At 46.2% G+C, this 18096-nt stretch overlaps 1 protein-coding gene across 1 annotated transcript in view; it reads right to left on the reverse strand.

The window, feature by feature from the left end:
- BMPR2 (bone morphogenetic protein receptor type 2) overlaps positions 1–5927 on the reverse strand; it is a 114229-nt gene extending 108302 nt beyond the window's left edge. Inside the window, exon 1 of the mRNA XM_064451857.1 lies at positions 4668–5927. Coding sequence (XP_064307927.1) covers positions 4668–4743 — 76 coding nt within the window. The 5' untranslated portion in view covers positions 4744–5927. The remainder of the gene's footprint in view (positions 1–4667) is intronic.
- Positions 5928–18096: the final 12169 nt, after the last annotated feature.

Below are 18096 nucleotides of genomic sequence, written 5' to 3' on the forward strand. Positions count from 1 at the left end.
TTACACAGCCAGACCATGGAGGAAACAGAAGTCGTCACTTCCAGCCTTACGCTTCTGTGAACTTATGTTTCGGGGGGGGGGGGGGGGGGGGGGGGGGGCGGAAAACCAAACACAAAACCATACACCAAACCAACCCCAATACACAAAACCAAAAAACCCTACAAAACCCAAAAAACACCCCAGAGAAAATCAGTTTGAGTACTGAAATGTTGGTGTTTTAGAGAAGCGTCCTTCTATTTCACTTGTTTTCAAATTCAAGCGGTGAGCAGCTCCCCTAAGTCTACAAGCTTAATCAAATTAATACTTAAAACTGCCTGTAAGCTATGCACATATTCCTGTCCTAACCAACAGAAAGCACCACCAAGCCTGTTTTATTCAGGGCATAAACATTTTGTTCCAAATGAAACTTTACACACTGTTTACCCACAGCCCTGGATGGAAAAGTTAGATTCTGCTCAGAAAACAACAGCGCATGTTCATGGCACAGCCAGACTGAGTCCAAATACAATATAGCTCCAGTGACAGTAAGCCATGCTCTCTATTGTTAGGAGGAATAAAACATTTCTGAAGAACCTAACATACCAACTTCCTCATCTCTCTGGTGAGAAAGGCAGAGGAAGGTGGTATCTGCCAAGGAAACAATGCCACTGACTATACAGACTACTAAGAAATACTTAATAGGATATAAAAAGGTAGAGGGGAGAGCAATATAAAAGTCAACATGATTTTTTTTAAAGTTCGTAATATGTGTTAGAGAGGTGTCATCAAAACAACTACTTTATACAAAGTTCACCCTAAGAATAATTGTAAGAAATACAGCCTTGCTTCCCTTTTTTGTCCAGGGTGAAGTGAAGTTTGCCTTCCTCCATCAGAGAAGGATAGGCAGACAACCTTTTACACGTGGTTCCTTTGAGGGTAAAGCCATTCATACTGAAGCGAGGTATCTGTGTAATGTCTCAGGGCTTGAAATTCGGGTTCCTTGGCCATCAGATAAGTGCACCTTCCATTTCCTCACAGGCTATGCCTACGCCACACAGTGCAGTACAGAAGTACTGAAGTTTGCTCGGAAACTGGAAGCAGCTTAGCTAAAATATCACAGAGGTTCATACAGGCTGATTTACCTAATGGCAAAAAGACTCTTCTCAGTGGGGTGGGCTCTGTGCAGAATCCTGTGCTTTCACAGCTACACTGTTTCTTTACACAACTAGACAGTTAATGAAGCCCTAGTCTGGCATACAGGCAGCACTTGTATGTGTGGTTATCCATCAAGCATACCAGTCGTGCCCCTCAAGCAAACAGTCTGTTTCCATCTGCTAGGCTAATATTTCTGAGACAGCTCCCAAGTCAAACAGAAAAATAAATTTAATTTTTAGATTTCATCTGAATGAGCTGTAAACAACAGGTACAGCTCTAGTAAACAAGTAGAAATTGGAGTGCAGATAGGTTTAAAAAAAACTTGTGTTATATGCAAGAGACAGAGTCAGTTACTAATTCAAAATACTGAATTAAAAGAACTGAGCTGAAGAGCCAAAGGAGGCTTTTCCTCATGTCACGCAATTCATATTTCAAACAAATTACACTGAGACACTAAAGTAACTTTAACTGGCAAGAGAGAATTGGATAAAGATGCTTCAGTTCATTAATTTTAATTATTGAGATGATCATTAAAAAAATACTTCAATCTCGAGTTCCACTCAGACTGAAAATTTTGTGGCCCTGTTGAACCACGTAGATACAGACTTATGGAAAGATTCCCAAAGATAAAAGGATATTCTGCTTGCTTTAATTTTCACTTTATACTTTCAGCAAATAATTTACACATTAGGCAATGGAATGCTGTCTCTCCTGCAGATGTATAAAGAAGGAAAAGTGGTTTAGTATTGCATATCACATAAGACAAGCAAGTGAAATGAGGAAAGATTATATCTGTAATATCAGGTGTGTATGAACTCCCAAACAAAATTCTTTACCAATATTGGCAACAGCTCAAAGGTTCACCCACCACCTCTTCAGGTACAACCGTCACAATGCACCCAAATCCTCTGAAATATAAGGGTTATAAATATGTCTCATAGTTCTAAGGAAAATATTTAGAGGTATTTCACGTCATTTGGGAAATAAAGACCAAAGTGGCACAAACCATTTTTTTCCAATATAAAACTTTTAAACCCCTCAGAATTTTACCCAAGACTAGTATCAATAAAATATCCTTACTGTAGCATTTCTCTTTACTAGGACATGATTCTAAATACAGAGTTACCAGATACCTGTTAAGTCCTGGATTTTATGGAGGAAGCCAGTAATAGTTCCCCCCTAATAATCAGCAAATAATTCTGAATCTAGAGCTAGTTCTGTCGTACACCTTCAGTAAGAAAGTGAAGGAAGAACCACCTTCTTTCTTCATTCACATCCCAGATTATGAGTGAAATTCATCTACAGTCCCCCGTAATTTTTTTTTTCTTTTGTCATCACCTTTATCATCTTTACATCTTTCCTTTCCCACCCATACTAAGCCCAAGTCTTTGTGGAGCTAGCTCTTCCCAAGGAGGTCCAGATATTCTCCTCCAGACAGAAACTCACAAACCTGTTATGAAAATACTTTCCCTCTGATGTCATGATTTTGCATTTATAAACACTCAATTCTGTACACTACGGAGATAATATCCATTCACTAATCAGAAGTAAGAATTAGTAGGGGTTTTCAAAGCTACAAAGGCAGCATTTTCACTCTGATGGGAGCATACAGTTCATACTTTGGGGGAGGGGAAGAGAAGGAAGATCGTTGGCTCTTTCATGAACATAAAAGGGCAGAATTACACATTAGTGTAGCTTCCCCATGTATAGACATTTTTTTCCTGAAATGTAGTGTAAACTTAAAATCAACCATTACTTTAATTACTCTTACAGAGGATTATGACCAAAGTTTTTTTAAAATGGGGATTGGTAAAATTTCACAATTAAGAAATAAGTAACAATGGGAAAACAGGTTCCTTTTCACGAAAGAACCAAAAAGCTGGCATCGTTAATACCCTTTTAACAAGGCAAAACTGGAACTGAAATACTGGGGATGCTGTTGCCAGGTCAGGGTTGAGGTGAATGGGCAAAACTGCGCAAATGGGCTCATACTGCACCTGCCCAACCCCTGGGCTGCTTCAAATCTGTACTCACTCTTCAGTAACCCTTCTCCTTCATCAGTGCAGAGAAATTACCAACTCACTGAAGTTTTCACAAAGGGCAAAAAAAACCCCTACACTTGTTAAAAGTTATATTTGAAAGAAAAGGGGAGATGCTGGGCATTCTGGATTCATATGTGCTTTAATACCAAGACTTTTGACCTTCAGAAGTCCCTTCTTCCAGGGGGAAAAAAAAAGGAAGAAAAGAAAATAGAGAAAACCACTCCTTAAACTACCACAGAGAGACGCTGCAGACATCAGTCTAAAATAATGGCAGTCAAAGGGCAGGATGATATAGGCAACATCAATCTTTTCATTTAAATATCTTCCTGAAAGAGACCTCTTAAGAAGCAGAAGCGAGAAAATCAGGGACTACCCACACAGTCAGAGCAATGAAGAAACTGCCTAAACATGCATCACTTACAGGATTTTCAATTCAAATAATTGAATTTTAAGACCTCAATAAAAGGTAATGTGGAACCCACCATCAGCTTGTTGGGTCATCTCAGCAAGATATAGCAATTCTCTTAAAAGGATTCATAAATGAATTATACACATCAGATTACAAAATAACACTAAAAAAACAAAGCACTGCAAATTGGGTCCGGATTAGTAAAAAGACACCAAGTCCCAGGAGTCTTCCAAAACTGGTGGAAAACGCATACAGCAAGAAGAATTGCTATTAGTGCCTAACAAAGCTGGGTAACACTCAGAAGGCTCCAACATCTGTCACCATGACAGTAAACCAAAGGATGCCAGACCAATACACATCTCTCTTCCAATATTATGGCCAAACATCCTACATATCTGACACTGAGCTTCACAGCAAAATTAAAAAGAGGTCTAGAGTGTCCAAAAAATTTAAGAATAAGGATGCTCTTAGCATGTATGTTTCCAACTTCTTGTCAGAGGAAAAAAAAGCCCTTCAAGATCTCTCAACAGTGTTTTGTGTTACTGTTCTATAATCACAAGTGACACCAGAAGTAGCTAAATTTTTGCTTCACATCTCCTCCAAGAAAAAGATACATATTACAGTAAGTCTGTTACAAACAGCAGCACGTTTAAGGCCCCTAAAAGCACCAATGCGATAAAATTAAAAATGGCTGTGCCCAAAGATCCCACAGCAAAACAGGCGCAGCTCTGCTGACGATTAAAATATATATTAAAAATTCCTGCATTACCTTACAAAGGGCGAGGTATGCAAAACAAAAAGATCATATATTTTTCCAAAATTGAAATAAATTATTAGACAAGGGAAGCAGATCTAGGCAATGCATGCATCTTGAATGCAGGCCGAGTTCATTTACACAATAAAGCAGATTTTATTCTCCGAGACGCTTAATGCATCGGGATTTCAAAACTTTATCAGGCTTCGCCGCTGAAATAGATGCACACCACTTTTTAAGGAGTCACAGATGTGCCCAAATACCAGCGGACCCCACCCCCCTTTCCTCTGCCAAAATGGCTAGTTCGTTACACCCACTGGCTACTTACCAGCCGCAGTGCTGAGCAGCAGGGTGGCACTGGAGAGCAAGAGCACCAGCACAAGGTGCTGCAGTGAGGCAGTCATACCTGGGGAGGCCAAGGACCGAGGAAGGAGAAGGAAAAAATAAAAAGAAAAAAAAAAAGGAGAAAAAAAAAAACCCGACGAGAGGAATTTCCTCCTTCTTTCGCGCAGCCTTCCTCAACTCTCCCGGTTTACAATCCCGTCTGGAAGGGCAAATGGCAGATGAGAGGAGCCGTCTTCGCTCTTACTCCATTACACCCGCCCGCCTTCATGTCTGGGGAGTCGGCGCGGCTCCGCGGGCGCGGGGGAAGCGCCTGCTCCTGCCTCCCAGCCCCGAGGCATCTCCCCCCGCCGAGGAAAGGCGGCACGCTCCCGGCTCGGCTGGGAACCGAGCTTATTTCCTACGCAGCCTCACGCTATCGCAGCAGCAGCAGCCGCCCGCCGGAGCAGGAAACATATCCAGACGCGAGCCCGCGCCTGCAGCACTGCCAGTCAGAGCAGCCCCGCGGGCCGAGCCGGGCAGGGGCAGGGAGCTCTACGGGCTCGGCGCAGAGCCGCGTCCCATCCCGTTAAAGGTCTCGGTCTCCTCGCTGCCTGACGCGCCCGGGAAGGCGGCGGCGATGATCCCTTCAGTCAGTCCCTCCGCGGATCGGCGCGACCCCCTTCAGCTTTCAGGGCGAGGGCTGCCGCGGCTCGGCCCATCTGCCGCCCCCGCCGGGCGGGCTCCGCCGCGCACCCCCGGCCCCCCCCCCCAGAAGCAACGCCACCCCCGGCCACCCCGACAAAGGTGGGGCCCGGAGCGCGGGGCAGCGAGGCCCCTCCTCGGCGGCTCCAGCTGCGGAGGCAGCCGGCACCGCTTCGCGGGCGAGAGCGCGGCGGCCCTTCCCCACGCCCTCCGCCTCCCTCCCTGCGAGTCCACAGCGCCAGGCAGCCCCCGGCCCGGCCCCGGCCTCCTCCCTCAGCTCGCCGCTCGCCGCTGGGGGCCAAGAAAGGCGCAGCTCGCCCGGGGAACGGCTCAGCCCCTCCGCGCTGCCAGCGCCTTCCACCCCCCCGCCGCGCCGGGTTCGCCGGCGAGGGGCAGCTCTGTGCCGCGCCGCTCCGCCTCCTTCCCGTGCCCGCCGCTGGCTGCGGGCGGGAGCCGAAGGCCTGGAGGTGGTGGTCGTCCTCCTCCTCCGCGGCTCACGCCCCCTCCCGCCCGCGCAACGGCACCAACGGCTCTCCCGACTCCAGACACAAAGGGGAGTCGCTCCGGGCGCCCGCCCCGCCGCGCCGCGCCGCGCCCCGCCCCCAGAGCCCGCCCCCGTAGCGTCCAGGCCACGCCCCGCGCCCCGCCGTCAGCGCCGGGGCCGGGCACCGCCCCGCCCGCCGCGCCCCCGACCATAGAGGTAGGCCTCCGGTCAGGTAGAGAAGGGCCCCCTCGGGCAACGGGCGGTCCGCCATGTCGTGGGAGGGGGTGGCCGGTGGCGGCTGCGGCTGCGGCCCGGCGGGCCGGCCCGGTGTCGGGTGGGCCTCCCGGTACGGCGGTGAGGCGAAGGGCACCGTCAGGAGGAGGAGCGCGGGTGGCAAGGGGTGGCTGTGTGAGCTAGGCCCGGTCCTTGCCCCATCTGGCATGGGTGAGGGCTTGCGGCGGACTGCCTCGGGAAGGCCGCGGAGGCGAGGGGCCGCCCCCGGGCAGGCTGCGGGAGGAACGCCTGGGCGCCCATCGGCAGGCGGGCGCGACCTCAGGAATCACAAAACCGCGCTCAACCAAAAAAATTTTTGCAGGCTCTGAGATTGCATCAGCTTTGAACTCCATGGCCTTCCTTTCAAAAGCCCCGAAGCCGCTGCCTTGCCCTCTGCTTCAAGCCCCTGTCGTCACGGTCTCTGCCGAGCTCCGCTGTGAGCGCTGGCACCACTACCTGCTCCTCCCTCCCTCAGTGAGCCACACCTGCATTACAGGAGCTTCCCAGGCGAGTCACGGCTTCAGCCACCTGACTCTCCCAAGCAAAACCATTATCTGCCTCTTAAATTAAAGAGGCTTTATGATTCCGAAACAAAGATAAAGTCAACCCACAGACTGGGCTGTTTGTGTGCTTTAACCTTTGCTATATTGCACGGGACCAAAGAGATAACTGAGGCCAGCAGCTGATGGCTGCTGTGACTGGAATGTAGTGTCTGATGTTCCAGCCTAGGAAGGCTCTTTCAAAAAAGTTTTACCGGGTGTAGCATAGAAAAAGGTTCTTAAAAACATCCAGCGCACAGACTTCATATCCAGGCTTCTCCAAAGGGTCGCTTGTAGGAAATGCTTCCCTGTGCCTAAAATCCTACACTGGTTTCAAGAATGGGGTACAAGGAATACAAATTCAAAAAGCCAATTCCAGACCTCAAACTATTAAATGCTACTACATGAAATGGTGTATTTGCAAATCAGAGTTATTATTTTAATGATAATAAAAGGCTTCTGCATAACTCCATTCTTCACAAGACGTAACAGGTGAAGTAGATGTAATCCAATTCTTGCATTGTCAAGAGAATTAATAAATAAATTCTAACAGGATTTTTATCATTGTGATCCTTCAGCCAAAGATGTAGTTTGACATTCCTAGGGTCAAGATGAGTTTATGTGGCTGATAGTTATAAAAATGTTTTTAAAGTTTGTTACAATATCTTTACTTCCAATCTATGCAGATCTAACATGGATATTGGTGGGAGACAATAAAATATAGAATCCCAGATTGTAGTTTGTATTGTCACCTTCCAGAACTGCAACCACATGTAAACCACAGTATCCTTCCTGTTATTTGTGGAATGTAAACCGCCAAGAAATAACCTTTAGAAGAAAAAAAAAAACCACACACACAAAAAATACCCCCCACAAAACCAGGAACAGTTTTACTTCCAAGAGAGCAAAAAAAACCCAACACTTGAGTATATTTTGTGGGCCCAAAATCCAGTGTCCTTTTGTGGTTCAGCAAAGCCACTGACCTGTGCAACATACCTCCTGCCAGGCTGTACTACCAGTAACAGGAGCAACATCTACTTTGTTCACAGAATACAAGAACCTAACTGTGTGGGTTGCACAGCACTTTCACTGTTTAGACGGTAAAAGAAAATTACTGTAATTGTTTATGACGTGTATCAAAACCTGCTCAGCCTGAAGTAAATGACAGCAGTCTGCCTTGTTTTAATGGTTCTAGTTTTGGCCCATTAATTAATACTGGGAGTTCTTCTCCACAAGAAATTGTACAAAACAGATATTCTGCCTTAGAATACTTTCTTTTCTTTTTTTCTCTCAACAAATGGATTGGATTTTTGTGCTGTGTTTTCCTAGAAAGAAGGAACAAGACATGCCATTTTTAATACAATCTTGTTCTCTCGGTTTTACAAAGACCCAGATCCTGATCAAGAAAACACCCTTGTGAAGGCCGTGGGGCTGTGGATCTGCTTCGCTTGAGCTTGTATCAGGTCCTTGGACTAATCTCCCAGACTTGCAATCCCAGCAGTTTGCAAGACTTTCTCCTCTTTCCCTACCCTACCCTACCTTCTCCTCAAGGGCCAGGTCCCCCTAGCCTGGTGCAACTGCAAAGGCTGCAAAAAGCCCTGGCCATGCACTGATGCCAGGCTGCAGAGCTGGAGCTGCTGCACCCCTGTTTCTCAGGAGCATGGCAGGGCCGAGGAGGGGCTGACCCCAGTTTCACCACACGGATGTAGGAAGTAATCGCTGCTGTCTAAGCAAAGAAGCAGTTTCCTTTTCCCACAGTGGTAAGAGGAAACCAGAGATCTAAACTGTCACATTCAGACTCACTCATTGTTATGTGCTTGGACAAGAACATATTTATAATTCTTTCTGTGATATTGTTTTATCTGTAAGCTAGGATTTTGCTAGCCTAATATTCAGCAATGTCTAGTAGGACCCAGAGGAAAATACTCTGGATAATGAAAACTTGTAGAGCTGCAGCACAGAAAATCTGTGGTGTGGGTTCAGGTAAGGGTAGGGAGGGAGACGAGAAAATCTGTAAAATTTACCAAGACTTAAAAGAAAATATTCTGACTCAAACACTGTATTTTCACCTGGAAGAACTTCACCTAATGAAACAACAATATTGACTTTAATGGAGATAAGACTGTTAAAAACTAGAATGAGAAGGAAAGACCTTACAAAGTAGATGCTTTTTCGCTGATATGGCAGTCAGGCAGGGGCATGTCTGTGTCTGGAGGGCAGTCATGGGGCAGGGGGCAAGGAGGACAGCTGCAGAGGGACAGGGTTAAGGTGGCTGCAAGCTCCCTGAGATGTCAGTCTGATTTGCACTAAGGCCACAGCAGGGCATGTGTGCCTTGCCCTTGGGCAAGGGAGCTTTGAATGACACATCCACAGGCAGCACCCTGGGGCTGCCCCTATGCTTAAGTGAGGCACCGAGGTGAGAAATAAGGCTCATGTGCATCTCAGATGTTTCCATGCTGTCGGTCACACTGATGCAGAAGCAAACATGTTGATCTCACTTGCAAATTCAACACTGTACATAAGTGAAATTAAATATGTCCTTGTTAGCAGCACCTCCTTTAAACAACACGTGTTTATTTTTAATTATCTGAATATGGAAAACTATGGAATGCTGCCTTGGAAGCAAGAAAAATCAGTGGAAAATAAAAAGAACAAAGCATTAAGAAAACCAAAATGAGCTACCAAACAATAGCTTGAGCCCTGTTTCTTTTTAGACAGTGCAATTTTGAGGCACTTTAAAAAAATTTCTCAGGATAGGTCCACTGTTATCCAAGAGTTTTCCAGCACTGACGCAACATAACTGTTATCATTGTTAGGACTCAAGGGACTGTTCTTTTTGACAGGGCCTTTCACGAAGTCAACAAATCAGTTTAAAATAAGCCATAAATTATATTTGGCTGCCCGTCGGCTTGGCCAGAGTGTTCTCTCGGTGCTGTCATAAGTGTTGGGGAAAGAGAATAACAACATGGCCCGGCATTTAGCTTTTAGGGGATATTTTGTTTTTAATTTAAAAACAAAGCATCCTCATAGCATTGACTCTGATGCATAAACAGCAATCAGGATGTTCACAGACTTTCCTACAAACACCCCCATTCTGGATCCTAACTAATAGCTTAATAAATAATGGATTTGGTATGGGTCTCCACCACGAATGTCTGCCACTCATTGCTAAATTAGGGACCTGTCAGCAAGATCATCTCCCCAATCTTGCCTCCTGTAACAGTACGTGGAGAGAGAGGTGATTTCTGATAGCTAGGATCCAAGCCTTATATAGCTCTCTCGTTTATTATTAACATTCTGAATTGTAGCCAGAATGAACCGAAAAGACAATACTGTCTACTTAGAGTCTGCTGAGTTAGCAGCTAAAGCTTCAGCCAATGCAGCCAAACAAGTAATCACATGCAGACATCATTACCCTCGGAAGTATTCAGTTACTTATTTTAAATAGATTTTCCCATCAATGTCAAATCCAGGGTGTCACACAGAGGCATTAATGTATCCCGCAAGTCCCCTTGGAGTTAGAGGTCAGGATAGTGAGGGTGGCTGTGGGAAGACCATAGTTACAGGGAAGTGGGTGCATGATACGCAGAAAGAAAAATGGTGAATCCTCCAGGGACTTGATAAGCTTTATAAGCAAGCTGGACGCAGAAATACCTCTCCTCAGCATGGGCACATTTCCTTGGGAATAGGGAAAGGCACCTTGCCTTTCAGAGCCTTCCCACAACCTACCAGCATCACTTTCACCTTGTCTGAAATATTGTCAGTTTCTGCTCCTTTTCCACAGCTTGGCTTCATCTTGGGAAAACAGATTCTACAAAAGAGGGACAGAAAGACATCAAGCTGTGACTGAAGCCCTGAAAAATTCTTTTCTGGGGGAAAGTCAATTCCTTTCTGTTCTTTCTGACAGGCAGGAAAAGCGCCATCCGCAACAACTGGTCTGCCCTGCCAAGATGTGAGACTGGCAAAACCTGCTGTGACATCACATACCAGAGCAGGCTGTCACGTTCACAGTTCTACCAATAGCCTCAAGGAAACAGTAAATCGAAATCCCTGCCCCAGAGGGAATTCGTTTCCCCTTTAGTCCGGTTAAATAATTTGTGCCAGACATTGCTTTTGGCCTTTAGACTCATAAAAGTCTGTCTGAAGGCTGTTATGACTTCATTTTTCTCTGTCTCTGAAGCACAGAAAAGAGCACCAACTTTTGAGCCTTTGGAAAAAAAAATCAACTTTTGTCAGTATGAACTAGTAAGTGTTTTCAGACCGGGGTTTTTCTAACTCTACCCATCGCTGTGTAATCTACTGCAAGATCTACCATACTCTGCAACAAAGTCATGATGGTCTTTGACATCATCATCCTATATTCAAAGAGAAATTTTGTGGCAGTTTTGTTTACCTTTTGATGGGATATTTTTAATTTATTTAATGCAAAAATTAATTGCACTACTTTTGTGGCAGTCCCTGGAAAGATTTATTTTGATATTAAACCTCTTTTATGCTGGTCTCACACTCCCTGGTTTTGCTTTAGCAAGTGGTTTCCTATGGGGAGCCCACAACAGCATGATCAAAAATGCGAGGGTCAAGCCTGCAAAAGGAAGGAGATGGGTATGGGACAGGTAAGCCTTCAGCACTTAAGGAGAAGGAAGAGGAAGGTGCATATTGTGGGATAAACACACAAAGAGAACACTTGGTATCTAAAAGGATTAGCAGTGAAATAGTTAATAGACATTTTTACATTTCATAATACATGATATTTTCCTGTGATAATGAACTACTAACAATGTTTGTGGCAGTTGCTGTCTTGTTTTAGAGATAACACTGCTTAGTCTGTGAAAACTTTATCTCCATTTTGGGGGTGGAGGTGAGAGAAACTTTCAAGCTAGCTCTGAGAAGCACCTCCCACTTTGAATTAAGCCTGAAATTGTATGTTAAAGGCCCTTTACAGCTCACCTGAATCTCTTGGCTTGTTCATCACAACATAAAATGAGAAATGTGCTGCAGGGTGTTTATCAGTTCAAAACATCACTTATTCATTAAATCCAACAATGGACTTAGTCAGAAATAGAGATGTAATGAGCTGTGTCAGAATCATCTTCTGGTCCATAGCAGAGGGGTATGTCATCGCTACAGACCTGCAGGGTTTCATTCCTGAAAGCTACCTGAGCCTTCTCACACTCAAGGCAGGTGGCTGGGAACAGAACTCACGACATCTCCAACACACTCCTACTGTTGCCTTCCTTTTTCCTTCTGGTTTTGGGTGGGGTTTCTTTGCTGTTGTTGTTTGGGGTTTTTATAATCACTCAACTACATGAGCTATTTGGCAGTGCAAGGCAAGTTGATTTTTGAAAGCCACCTTTCCCTTTTTGTTCTTTAATTTCTCACAGATGATTAGACCTAAAAATATTTCTCTAGTCAGCACAATACTTCTAGTAGAAAGCTAATGAAAATGCCCTTTAGAACAAAATGAAACCCTTTGATAAAGCCTTGGTGGACCTACACTCAATTTGCCATGGTGGATGTCTGGAGGAAGCAGCCTGAGTGCGTACTTATTGCTGGCCGTCCTTGGACTCTGTGCCAGCTTGACAAGCATCAGGTATTCATCTAAAGGAGAGAAGCAGTGTTACTTGTTACTTTTTATTTTAAATGACATATTTTAATGTCAAACCAGCCATGTTCGTGGAGTAACTGCTCCCCGACCATCCTGAGTGGTGGCAGTGGTGGCACCATTTGCCCCTGGATGATACCAGGTGTTGGAGGTGTGAAGCTTCGGTGTTACTCCACTCCCTCGAGGACACATCGCACCCCTTCAATAGCTTCAACATATTCCTTGCTGTCTGCCAAGCCAGGATGGCTGCTGGGGGCGGCAGCACGGTCCGGGTTGCATTTGTCCCTTACCTTTTTTTATCCTTTCTTTGGTAGCTCCATTGCAGCTGTAGTTCTCCTCTGAGGCTGCCAGTTTGGGCAGTCATTTGGCATAACAGGGCACGTGTCCCCTTGTCTCTGTGTCTTTCAGCATCTGCAGTGCAGCACTTGGCCTCTGCTGTTACCTGGCTCCTTGGTCTCTTCCTATTTCCTTTTCAAGGAGTCAGCAGCGGTGTCAAGGGAACAGCTTTTGCTCAGTCTTCTTGCAACGGTTCCCCTTTGTAATGAGAAAGGATACATCAAATATGAACCCAAAAGCAGAGGTGCTTGAGGTTTAGTCTTCTCTTGCAAAGCCAAAAAACAGTGGAAACAGAACTGAAGCATTTTTTAACTGGGGCCTTCCTGCCACCACAAGCATGATGGCAGAGGGCTGACCTCTCTCGGAGTCATGGCTTCCATGGAAAGGTGCTTCTCTGAGTGTCCCTGCTCAGCATTCCTCTCCTGCATGCAGCCAGCTCCAAGTACATTGCCTACAGAAGGATAAAAGTAAAATTATTACCTTCCACTACACCAAACAGGAGATTTCTTTCCCTTACATTTCTGCCTGTAACATGACATCTGTTGCCTGACAATTTTGAAACTTATTTTTATCTGTGAAGAATGTTCCTTCAGATCCAGAAATGAGTCAGCATCTCTGTCTGGCCTGCTTGCCTCTCATGGATCAATTTTGAAAAATAAACCCAACTAGCTGCTTCACTGAAACATCCATCAGGAATCCCCTTGTTGAAGTGATACAGGCCAGACCACCGTCTCCAGCCACCAGCACCAGTCCAGAGTTGAGGGCACAATCACTCCCTTCACCCCACGCTATCTTCTGTCATTTGAAATTGCAGAGGTCTAAAAAACTTTGGATCACAAATGAGAGTCAGGCCTCCAGAGGCCATTTCCAGACTTGCCCTCAGCTTGTCTTCAGCTTCCCACCCAGGGTTGCATCCATGGGCGCGGTCCCTGGGCAAGGTGAGGGCATGCAGGGCATACGCCCCCGTCGCCCACCCCAGCATGCAGAAGACATGAGCACCTGCAAGGCCTCCCAGCCCTTTGGTCACACCCCTGAACAGTGCCGTGCTGGGCTGGAGCTCCCCACCTGCTCAGCAGAGTTGAGCAAAGGGCTGCCGGTCACAAAGCCCCACTTCAAACATCCCTGAATTTGGATAACCAACTGCAGTCACCTGCAACTCTTGCAGAGCCAGAGCTGGGGTTCACTTCTCCCCATCCCACAGCTGCCCTGCTCCTTTGGCCCGGCCCCAACAGATACAGACACAGTGATGGGAAGGCAAGGGTGGTAGTAACATTTGGGGGGGGGGGACAGAAGACTCCCGTTGCTGGCTGCACTGACACCACTGCACTCAGATGCAGCTGGAAAAGGCTCAAAAGTTTCTCTGCGCCTGGCCAGAGGAGCAGGTCCCTGGGGCAGGACAACAGATTATCCTCTGCTCAGAAGGAAGCTGCAAGGCCCGTGTTTCACTCAGCTTAGCCAAAAGCTGTAAAGCAGATTTCTCCTGCCCTCCACTAGCCTTCAGACCTCCCCTGCATGTTTTGTTGTTGAAATCTCTCACCCCATTTCGGGAGATAGCGGTGTTTGCTAAACACACTCTGCCTTGCTACCACAAGAACTTCTGACCTTGTCCTGTCTTCTTCCTGGCGTTTGGCAAATACTTATCAGTGCTTGTAGTGACCTCCAGCCAGCTGGGCAGAAAGCTTTGGAGCCAAACATGTGCACAAATAATTCCAGGAGCAGCTGTTACTACTGTATTATCTCCTCCTGTGGTTTCTACAGATACAAATAGTTAATACATGTTGCAGTTCGCAGCCCCTTTCCCTTTAGCACACCAAAGAGCATCTTCCTTCAACTCAGGGCCATTAAACCCATCTCAACAATGGGGGCCTTCAATCTGGTATTAGCCTGTGTTGCCAAATGTATCCTATCGTCAGATGAAACTGAGCCCAAAACAGCCAAGCCACAGATCACAGACCTGCCATCTTTAGCTGAGAAGGTCATCATTTAATCACCCTTCCCAAGTTAAATGAAACAGAGGCTGCTCTGTGTGTATCCAAATGTAGCACCCCCTCTGTTCAACTCCTCTGGCCTCCCACAGCTCAGATGCGAGGGTTTTTTTCACCCTGATACATAGAGCTCCAAGCCTGGTCAGAATTCATTCAACCTGAAGAGCAGCAATGACTTGCTTCCAGAAAATGAGACTATTATGGCTAGAGACTATTATGAAAGCCTGCGTGAAGCTGAGACCAGATGTGTGCTCTGCTCACTCCAACTGTTGCTTAGAGCAAAGCTCTGGTTTGTTTTGGTTTTGTTTTTTAAATAAAACAAAACAGAGGATTGACAAGAATTAGGCCCCATCTGTAACAAGAAGAGTTTTTCTAGTATTTTTCTGCACTGCCATTACAGATGTGTAGCTGGGCTGGGAGCACCTATCCACCAATGGTGACGCAGTGGCCACCGACCTTCTGCCAGGACACAGCAGCTCTCAGAGGGTGGATGAAAATATGGAAGGAGCCTTTACATGATATGATGGAAGTGAGTGGGGATGCTGTCCCATTTAAGTTCAGCTCCAAGAATCAGTTTCTTGTCATTGGGATATTCTGTTATTGTTTCAGCAGGATGCTCTGGACCGTCCCCTTGAAATTAGAGTGATTGCATGGCTACGATAATTCTTTGCATTTATGGTAAACTGTTTATCAGAGGACCTCAAAGCTACTTGCCAGCAAAAATGGGCACAACCTCACACTGTCCCTATGAGATAAGTGAAGGATGGAATAGATCTACTGCTTAAAAGCATACAGCAGCTCTGTGGGATGAAGGAAAAAATAAGAGAAATATATATCCGTTTGAAACCGTACAGGGTTTTATAGAGATGCAGACTGGAAGGTTGCCAGGACACTGAAAATTGCCACCGCTATACAACCACGAATACCATGGAAACCAGCGGGGCACCGGCAGGCAGGAAAGCAGATCAGCTGAGAAATAGCTTTCCACAAAACGTAGCCAGGCTGGGACGCTCCTGCTCCCCTGACTGAGGGAGAAGTTCATGCTCAACCACCTATGCCATTGCCGATGAGAGCAGAGCTCCAGAGGGGAGTAATTCCCAGTAATTTCCCAGCCTGGGGTAATTTGCTGTCTTGGTGGGGGCTGGTAGGTGACAGTAGAAAGTGGGATGGCTGAAGACTGCTACATGATGTCAGCTGTGGTACGGAGGTAATGGAAACCCTGAGTGCCAGGTAAAGCTTCAACACGTGCTGGGAGATGTAGGAAGATGAAAGGGAAGTTGACACCTGAATGAGGACAGGGAAGGAACAAGCACGCACAAGCTCCTGCATGCCCTGTCTGGCAAGGCATGAAACACTCAACAGTGATAGTAGTTTTCCCCCCAAATACCAAGAAAGCTCAAAAAAGGATTCTTTTAAGCTGAGCAAAAATAAGGAAAGGAGAGAGGCCTGGAAAACAAAACAAAAATAACAAATGAAACTGAATATAACAGGAATAACAAAAATAAACAAACCCAGACAGGCAGTGGGGGAGGAATGAACATACTGTTAATCTCTCAAGTACACTGTGCACGCATTAAACTATAGAGTAAGCTTGGAGAAAAATCCAGCCTCCCAGCTGAGCAAGGACACCTGCTTGTTACCAGACAGCACCCATTTCTTAAAAAGTCATACTCTTGGTAAGCCAAGTCAGGAGGAATCTGAGCACAAAACAGCTGTACTCATTCAAAATGCTGCTAAGAGGAAGAGCAGCATCTTGTGAGCTGGATATGGGACACCCGTGGAGATAAGCACATTCCAGCACCAGGCTTGGTGCTTGGAGGTGGGAGGCAGGTAGGGAGACAGACACAAAGCTCTCTCTCCAGCTCTCAGCAGCTGAAGGGTACAGGGGTGATCTGCTACAGATCATAGAACAGAGCTCAGGGCGGAGAGGGGAGTATTTTAAGGAAAAGCGAAGAGGACTGGAAAACCAGAGAAACAGCAGAGCGCCGTTTCTGCCACGTTAAAATGCACAAAGCTAAGAGCCTTCCAGTAACCACAGGGGAGGGCTGGAAGGGGATGGGAGCGCTGCCACGGCCAGCCCTGATAAGGCTCTATCTAGGAACCGGCAAGGGCTGCAGAGCCGGTGCAGGACCCTGCTCACAGCCCGGCCCGAGAAATGCGTCTGGAGGAGTGCGAGAACAACAGGATAACATCAGGCATTTCTCACACAGCTGAAGGACCGCCACTGGTCATCAGGAGACAAGCGCAGATGGGAGTCTTTAAAGCAGTGCCAGAAAAAACAAGCTACAGCCAGGGTCGAGGAACATGGGATCCGACTCCTAGTTGTCAGCAGTTGTGGTGTATACATTGCTGAAAACAGATGCAGTGCCAGGAAAATCCAACTCCCAGCATGAAAAAAATAACTTAAGAATGATAATGAGAGAAGTCAAAGTAACTGCAACTATGAATTAGCAATTATGTAAAAGCTTTTATCTTAAAATTATGTTAGGCCAAATTCTGAAGTGATTTTTTCAGCTAGAGTGCTCCCTCGAGACCCTGTGATTTGGCCACAAATTGCTACATCTTTAAAAAAGAAGAGAAAAAGGCAAAACAGAGATTTTCTTTTTAAGTTAGCTGATTACTACACAGCAGGCAACAGCTTCAACTTTGCATCAAATACTTCTCTAGGAGGTAGCTGAAGTTCTTCACTTTATGCCACCATCTGTCTGTACAGTGTAACCATGAGGGACAGGACAATTTTCAGGATCTGCTCCCTTATGTGGCTGCTATTCAGGGAAGTGGGAACATCGGGCTGTTAGGTATGAAGGGAAGCACACATTAGTCAAAGCTCTGTGAAACAATTAAGATATAATCTGTATCACAGTTCCTTCCACTGAGACATATCAAAGCTGCTCCTGGAAAACTGAATGCACAGTAGTTGGGTATTGCATAAAGAAATGTAGTAATCATTGCTGCCAATCCCTTTTCCTTTTTTTGCAGAGCTGCAACGTTCTTTGGTATGTCGGGGCTGAACAGAAACAAAAAAGTCTTTTCAAAAGAACTGATATGGGTTAAAACCAAGCAGTGTCCTAGTGGCAAGCACACAAAAGCAGCATAAGGATCCTCTTCCACAGCAGGAGCTTCATCCCATTCCCCAGGTGTTACTAATCCCAGCAGCAGCCCTAGGCTTCGCACCTAGAGGCCTCTGTGCAGTTTCAAATGGAGTGTCTGCAAATCCCAGGCCCCAGCGAGGTGCGGCCGCTGCCAGCAGAGCAACTGCCCCGCAACTGCACCAGGATGCTGCTCACTTCCCGGCATCTTTCCCCATTCTGGTCTGAGGCCTACTGAGCACATGGACCTTCCCTGCTTGTGCTTTGGGCTTGGCTTGCCATAAGTAACACACTGCCAACCTGCAATTTCTAAAGAAGTATCGAAAATAGCAAGAGAAAATTATGAATATTTTGAGCAGGAAACATACCCTTCCTGTGAAAGCTGACCTGCTGTAATAGCCCTTCCAAATGCAAGGGAATGTG

This window comes from Phalacrocorax carbo, chromosome 5 (assembly GCF_963921805.1).
Source record: "Phalacrocorax carbo chromosome 5, bPhaCar2.1, whole genome shotgun sequence".
Lineage (NCBI taxonomy): Eukaryota > Metazoa > Chordata > Aves > Suliformes > Phalacrocoracidae > Phalacrocorax > Phalacrocorax carbo.